The sequence below is a fragment of the Montipora capricornis genome, chromosome 13 (genome assembly GCF_036669925.1).
Source record: "Montipora capricornis isolate CH-2021 chromosome 13, ASM3666992v2, whole genome shotgun sequence".
Taxonomy (NCBI): Eukaryota; Metazoa; Cnidaria; class Anthozoa; order Scleractinia; family Acroporidae; genus Montipora; species Montipora capricornis.
The window spans coordinates 30,102,411-30,109,910 of NC_090895.1; the positions used below are offsets into that span (position 1 = coordinate 30,102,411).

At 39.9% G+C, this 7,500-nt stretch overlaps 1 protein-coding gene across 2 annotated transcripts in view; it reads right to left on the reverse strand.

The window, feature by feature from the left end:
- The window catches only part of LOC138028533 (cohesin subunit SA-1-like), a 53,812-nt gene that overhangs the window by 5,577 nt on the left and 40,735 nt on the right, over nucleotides 1–7,500 (reverse strand). For both annotated transcript variants that reach the window (XM_068876118.1, XM_068876119.1), the window contains 6 exons: nucleotides 7,271–7,444; nucleotides 6,982–7,064; nucleotides 6,725–6,877; nucleotides 4,581–4,693; nucleotides 3,558–3,602; nucleotides 1,819–2,212 (listed from right to left, as the gene is read on the reverse strand). In XM_068876118.1, coding sequence (XP_068732219.1) covers nucleotides 1,819–2,212; nucleotides 3,558–3,602; nucleotides 4,581–4,693; nucleotides 6,725–6,877; nucleotides 6,982–7,064; nucleotides 7,271–7,444 — 962 coding nt within the window. The remainder of the gene's footprint in view (nucleotides 1–1,818; nucleotides 2,213–3,557; nucleotides 3,603–4,580; nucleotides 4,694–6,724; nucleotides 6,878–6,981; nucleotides 7,065–7,270; nucleotides 7,445–7,500) is intronic.

Below are 7,500 nucleotides of genomic sequence, written 5' to 3' on the forward strand. Positions count from 1 at the left end.
TGCCAAATCCTGGTTATCAGTGAATGACCGAGGTTTTATCCTATATGGAAAGCAGTGTGCCAAGCGTCAGTGTGTCAAAAACAATGTCGGCTTGAAGTTTAAGTTTTGTCTGGCAAAATGGCTGAAAACAACAGGTTTGGAGAAGCATCTCCCTCGGAAATGCAACAACTTTTCCCAGAAGCTACAAAGAAAGCCACAAAGTTCACATAAACATATTCAATGGTGTTCCAGTGCTCGAAATTAAAAAACAAATTCCAGGTTGTCGGTGTCTCAAAACTGGGCAACTAAACCCGTAAGTTTGGTTGCCCCTATAAATGCTTGGTTGCCCATTGGGAAACCCCCTATGATAAATGCATGCCGTGTTTAAATGCAATCGCATAGCGTTGGAGCCTGAGTATCCCATAGTTCTAAGAGTGCACTGTGGTTTTTTTTTTGTGGAAGTCTGGGTTAAAGTTTTAGCATTTTTGAAACGGAGTTTTCGATCTCCATCGCCAGCTACAAGTGAATTTTCCTATCTCACAAATTTTTGTAAAGGCCACAGATATGCAAAACAAGGGAAAATGCTCAACTACGAAAAATTTACTCTTGTTAACTTCACACTACTATCAGACATTGACAACAGAAAACCGTCGAGTGAGTCGGATGCTGCTTATGTAATACATTTTCTATTTTTCGCTGGGTTCTCCGTTGATTTTAATTCGGGCAATCAACCTTTTCATTTTACCAAAAACTAGTTGCCCAGTAAACTTTCTGGTCACTAGGTACGATCGGACGACCGCTAAATTCGAGTACTGGTGTTCAAAAGCTTGTAACCTCGCAGTCAATAATTTTGCGTTTTCATATTACGAAACAACACAAATGTTTTCCTTATGTTGTAGTCGTGAAGTAGATACTAAAACAATAATTTTGTTCGTGCTTATTGCATATGAGGCGATTATAGCCAAATCGGCGCTACGTGCCTCATTGGCTATTTATCACCTCATTTCCAATGAGCACGAATAAAATAATTGTTAAATATTACAGGCTAATGCTTAATATGTATGCAATAATAAACAATTATTGAATGAGGTTGAGCATGATATCATGAATTATCAAAACCGAGGTCTCTGTTATCTGCCGAAGCCTTCGGCTTCGGCAGATAACACATACACGAGGTTTTGATAATTCATGATATCATGCGAAAACCGAATTCAATAATTGTTTTATTATTATATATTTTTCACATAATTCATCCTCAGAAACAGAAGCCAAGCGTTCAGCCATTTTGTTTCTGAGGAGAACACTCAAAGGGGCTTAGTAACCAGGCAGACGTTGAACTTGACATGATAAATGTAATATCTGCAGCAGATATTACACTTATCATGTCAAGTTCACAAGCTATTGTGAATTGATTGAATGCTCTCGACGAATCAGATTTTTCATAGTGAGTCTGATGTATAATAATAGGATATAGCTAATGAGTACTAGCAGGGTTTTTGACAGTTTTGTACAGAAGCAGACGTATTTCTGAAAGCACCGGAAGTTAAATTTTTTTGGCGCCGCAAGGTGCCTAAGGCACGAGCTACCTAGGGGGGTCTGGGGGGATCCACCAAGGGGGATCACTCAGAAATACTGTTTCCAGTTTTTCTGGAACCGAGGCAAGGCTGACGTTCACTCGAATTCTCTTTAAAAGGAAAGTAAAAAAATTGTAATAAAACAAACCCCTGAAATATTGGCATAAATGGACCGGACATGGAATGGGAAACAACCGGACGAGACGTCCGGCCTCAAACGAAAACCCTGGTACTAGTATCATTCTAAAGCCAGAGGCTGTCTTGCCTTTCAAAATCTTTATCATCTTCATCTCCCTTATCCTCCTGATCTTTGTTATCACCTTCCTCGTCAGACTGGGAAAAATCCTCTCGCTTTCTTTTCCGTTGCTCTGGTTTTTCCGAGTGTGCCTGGCTTTCTAGCTTCTTGACAGATGATAGTGGTGTCTGCTCCTCTTGTGACCACTCCCCTGAGGAAATATCATCATCATCATCATCATCATCATCAACCTTCTCTTGATCAGCAGGGTTAACTGGCTTTGCTGTGAGTTCTGTTTGCTGTGAAGTTGTCTTGGTTTCCTTTGGAGGCCGCCCTCTCGGTGTCTTTGCTTTCTGTTGTTTTTGTTTCGTGGCTTGTGTTCTTGTTTGCTTTCTTAACCATTCTCCATCTCTACTCTCATCACCTTTGAGCAAAATATACAGGTAATTTATAATTTTTAAGGTTTCCTAAAAGGCTCACATTCGGCTAAATGTAATTGCGGTCTTTTCTTTTTGTTTTTTAAATGACGACTAGTCCAAATGCGTGATCCGATTGGCTGAATGCCTCCCTAACCGCAAATCACAAGGAAAACAACATGTGCCAAACGAATGTGGGCCTTTAGTGACAAGGTCTCTAAAGTGAAAATGTAAAGGTTAGGGTTAAGATACGAAAAACAATACAAGAAAGAAAGAAAATAAATTAAGTAGAGGAAATTGTATGAACGCGAGTGCAATTCGTGACTTATGGATGGGAGTGATGTTTTGATAGTTCTAAAAATTTGGCAAGTGCAATATTTTGAGAACTTTCTAAACATTATGAGTGACCATAAAATATCACGAAATGCACAAGCAACTTCATATGATTCTTGTGATAATAGACCTTTTTCTCTTGCACATTTTGTTTCCCAATACAGATCATGTGATAATACTCAGGAGGTTGGTCCTTTGTTTTGTTCATTGAAAAGAGTGCATGCAAGCATGAATATGTCTGCATGCACTCTTTTCAATGAACAAAACAAAGGACCAAACCTCCTGAGTATTATCACTTGATCTGTATTGGGAAAACAACATGTACAAGCGAAAAAGGTATATTATACTCAACAAAATTACTCCACTGCTGTGTTTCCACAGTAACTTGTTGCACTCTATACCATATTTATGCATTCATCATTGACGAATCAAAAACACAATGTTCTGTTAATTTTGTTTTGAGCTTGAAATGATGCAGAAAGGTTGCCAACATTTGTCTTGATAAACAAAATAGTGTTTCAGTGGTTCTTTATCAATTTTGAAAGTTCATGAAAAAATGTGACACAGTTTAGCTGTATTGTAAATCAAGATCATATTTGCTCCTGTAAGAAAAAAAAAATTCATGCGCAAGTCAAAAAATTATTGGACTTGACGTCAATTCCACATTTTTCCACTCCATCTCAGTTTCCCTCTTCTACTTGACTGTTGATTCACATCATGTTTTGTTTCACCCTCAAAGTACTAGTCCCTCGTAGCCTACACTAGAATAACTACTGTGCATTTCATAGTACAATGACCACGAGTGGAGAAATGAATGGTAAATAATAGACCTTATTCATAAATGGTGGCCAATTTATAATCCTTTTGTCGAAGTGCAAATTAGCCTACCAAGCCTCGATACCATACAGTGAATTGAAAAGAATTTTTGCTCTAAAATGAGGCTTGGTAGGCTAATTTGCACGTGGACAAAAGAATTATAAATGTGACCGCCATTTATGAATAAGGTCTATATTATTGTACCTTCCATGGGTAGTTTTCTCTTTGCTCTGGTCCCTTTTTGTTGACCTACAATTTCAAGACAGCTGGAAGGTTACCATATTAAACAGATAAAGCACTATGATTGTAATAGTAACAAGTCATAAAATCAAGTGAAGCTATGATCCTCGCAGTTATGAACGCAATTTTTGCAATTGCGTAGAGAAGCCTGAAAACTTCAACGGGGTTTGAACCCGTGACCTAGCGATACCGGTGCGACGCTCTAACCAACTGAGCTATGAAGCCACTGACGTTGAGAGCTGGTCATTTGTGAGTTTTAATGTTCCCGTGAGGAATGAATCAATGATGAAATGATATATGAAATGGGTCGTATATGAACTGCGGATATGAAATCAAGTGAAGCTATGATCCTTGCAGCTATGAACGCAATTTTTGCAATTGCTCAGTTGGTTAGAGCGTTGCACCAGTATCGCAAGGTCACGGGTTCAAATCCTGTTGAAGTCCTGAAATTTTCAGGCTTCTTTACGCAATTGCAAAAATTGTGTCCACAACTGCGAGGATCATAGCTTCACTTGAATTCATATTCGCAGTTCATATATGATCCACTTCATATATCATTTCATCATTAAGTCATAAAATGTTGGCCATGAGTTTCTCCTTGTAAGAATTTAGAGTGCGCATGTAGAAGTTATTAGTAGCTCTTGCACTCATTGTTTGTTCTGGAGCCCTATCTTAATAGAATGCAATCCTATTCTGCTGATACTGGTGAAAATATAAAAGTAACTATTAGAGCTGCAGATATGAAATGGTTCTAAGCTAAAGATTGTTACATTTCATGAAATAACTTAAAACAGCCGAAAACAAAAACAGACTTGAACAGGACTCAAAGCCATAACTGTGTGGTTGCAATGCACACACACTTACAGGACCCAATGTTTTGACATTCAGGTGGAGCCAGTGTGATTTTAAGGGGCAAAAGATGGATCTCAAAATGTAGAGAAAAACCTAATTGGAATGGTTGAGAGAAAGACATGTATGAGAGCATACCATCCTCGTCATCATCTTGTCTAGCCAGACCACTTCTATAAAAAATCAAAGGACTCCACTGGCCTCCCTTCTTTTGTACCATTTCTTTGGCATTCTCATCAAGAAAAGGCAAACTACATAGAGAAAAACAAAATAAAATCTATTCCTCTGCCAAACATATTTAACATGTGCACCACCTGGTTGGACAGACATTTGCACAGAAATGGCATGCAATGGAACTTATAACATTATTATTATTATTATTATTATTATTATTATTATTATTACTCCATCACTTGGCAGTGCTATTCTAGAGTTTTAATTGACTCAGCTAAACTTGGACATCCTTGGGGCCAAGGGTTTATCCCTTTACCACCCCAGCATTGTTGCATGTGTTGTAGCAATTGGTCTCTGTCCATAGGCAGATTAACAGGGAACACCTTGTGAAAGATCCCTACTTGTCCCCCTCATTCAAAGAACATGTACTAAGGCTAAAGAGGAAATTTTCTAGCTGGAATAACCTCCTAACCAAATTGGCCAACTCGTCATGGGGAGCTGATGCAAATACTCTGAGATCAACAGCCCTTGCTGTTTGCCACTTAACAGCTGAGTACTGTGCCCCTGTGTGGAGCAGGTCGTGCCACGCACGAAAGATGGATCCCGAACTGAATAGTGCTTGCAGAACTACCACAGGGACATTACGAGCCACCCCACTCCCAACGCTGCACAGACTCTCTGGCATAGCTCCTCCCAGCACAAGCAGAGATACCATAGCAGGAGTTGAGAGGTATAAACAGCTCAGTGACCCTCACCACGCACTCTACAATCACCAGCAAGTAGAATCCTGTTTCTGATCCAGGCGCAGTTTTACGATGGTGAAATCACTTCACCCAAACCAGTCTGCGACATCCAGACTGGAGAAATGGATCGTGAATGACATCAGCCCACCAAACGATGCCCTGCCACCCCACCAAGAACACCTGCCAAATGGAACGTCTCTTTGCAGGAAAGATTGGGTCATGCTCAACAGAGCACAACCCAAAGTGGGGAAAACAAACGCAATTATGCACAGGTGGGGACTTGCAAACAGTCCAGAATGAACCTGTGGCAAGCAAAGTCAGACCATGGACCACATTCTCTGGGGTTGTCCTCAGGGCCCAGCATGCACCGACAAAGACTTGAGGGAGGTCAACAACAGCACCCTCGCATGAATCAAGCATTGGCTTGACAAGATACGATGATGATGATGATGATTGACTCAGCTTGCAGATTTATGGGAGCCGCTCGACTCTGGATCGAGTGGTCTGGGTTCCGGTCCTAGCTGGGGACATTGTGTTGCGTTCTTGGGCAAGACACTTAATTCTCATGGTGCCGCTCTCCACCAAGGTGTATAAATGGGTAGTGGCAAAAATGCAGGGGGTAACCCTGTGATGGACTGGCATCCCATCCAGGGGGGAGTAGAAATACTCCTAGTAGCTGCATGCTACAGAAACCAGGACAAGCTCTGGCCTAATGGGCCACTTGGCTCGTAAGCAGACTTCACCTTACCTTACCAGCTTTCAGATTATATGAACCACCACATCACAATCTTCAAAAGAAATATGGAGCCTTATATGAAGTATGATGTCATGAAGGGGAAACATACGTTTCCCAGACATTTTGCACGGAAAATAAAAATGGCTAAATTTTATGATTGAACTCCCTACTGTCCCACTAATCTAGTGCACCCTCATTTAATGATGATGATGATAAAATACCAGCCTTACTTCGCAAATCTTTAAGATTACAATGATGAATAAACACAATAATTATAATTATTATCATTGCCTACTTTCTTCAGAATTGTTAATTAAAAGTACATTATTATTTGGCTTGTTTCTGGCCGATATAATGCACGCTTTGAGTGGAGCAGCTAAGCGCCAGGGCATTATTCTCATGCGCCAATTATGGATAATGCAAATTTGTTTTTTTCTTTTTAGAACCATTCTGTTAGTCATGTAATAAACAACTTAACAACCTTGACCATTCGGTCGTTACAGCAAAATCTCAAACCTCAGAATATCTGAATTGACCTCTCTATCGATCGGCCAATAAGGCAAGGCCTCAGTTTGACAATTTGCTGTAACGATCTCACTCTCGGTTATTAAGTAGTTAGTGGTACTTACACTCCTGCTGAGCTGCTCTTGTCCTGTGGTATCAACTTGAAAGTAAATTCATTCAGCACTTCCAAGAACTGAAGGTTGGTTGGTGGCTCATTATCATTGCTTTCTTTTTGAACAGATGATTCATCACTCCTCAAACTATACTTAATACCCTCTCTGCAAAATAAATCAAGATGACAAACTGATAAACCAAGGAACAATCAAAAGGGCAAGGAACACACATCACCTCATCGTGTAAAGGTAATGATGGCACAACTAACCGGTGCAATGTTACAACACATTCGCGAGCCTGAGGTTTCACAGTGTCCACACCAAAGGAAAGTGCAAACCTACGAGCAAGTTCCTAAGTCAAAGAAGGAAAAAAAATGAACAATGACATCATCCATTGCAGTTACATTGTACAGTACACAAGAATGGTGACATTAGAAAGTGAGAAGGGAAAAGAAAAGACCAGAACCCTTCTTTCATTATTTTGTTTAGAGGGTTGCCCTCAAGTTTTGAGACACCATTATCACTCTCACTCAACTCTCAATCTAGGAAAAAACAAACCTTGATTGCTGCAAAGTCTTTAGAGTTTGAATCTACTTCACCCTCATTGTCATCTCGTAGTTTCTCAAACTCTTGTTGTAGACTCAACAGCAACACTCTGGCAAATGCTTTATTGTCAATCTCTCGACATTTACCCATGGTAAAGCGGATTATATCACCAAAGTTGCTGTATGCCTTGATAAAGATGAACATAGTATGGTAAGAATTTCAGTCAAAAAGTCAAACAACAT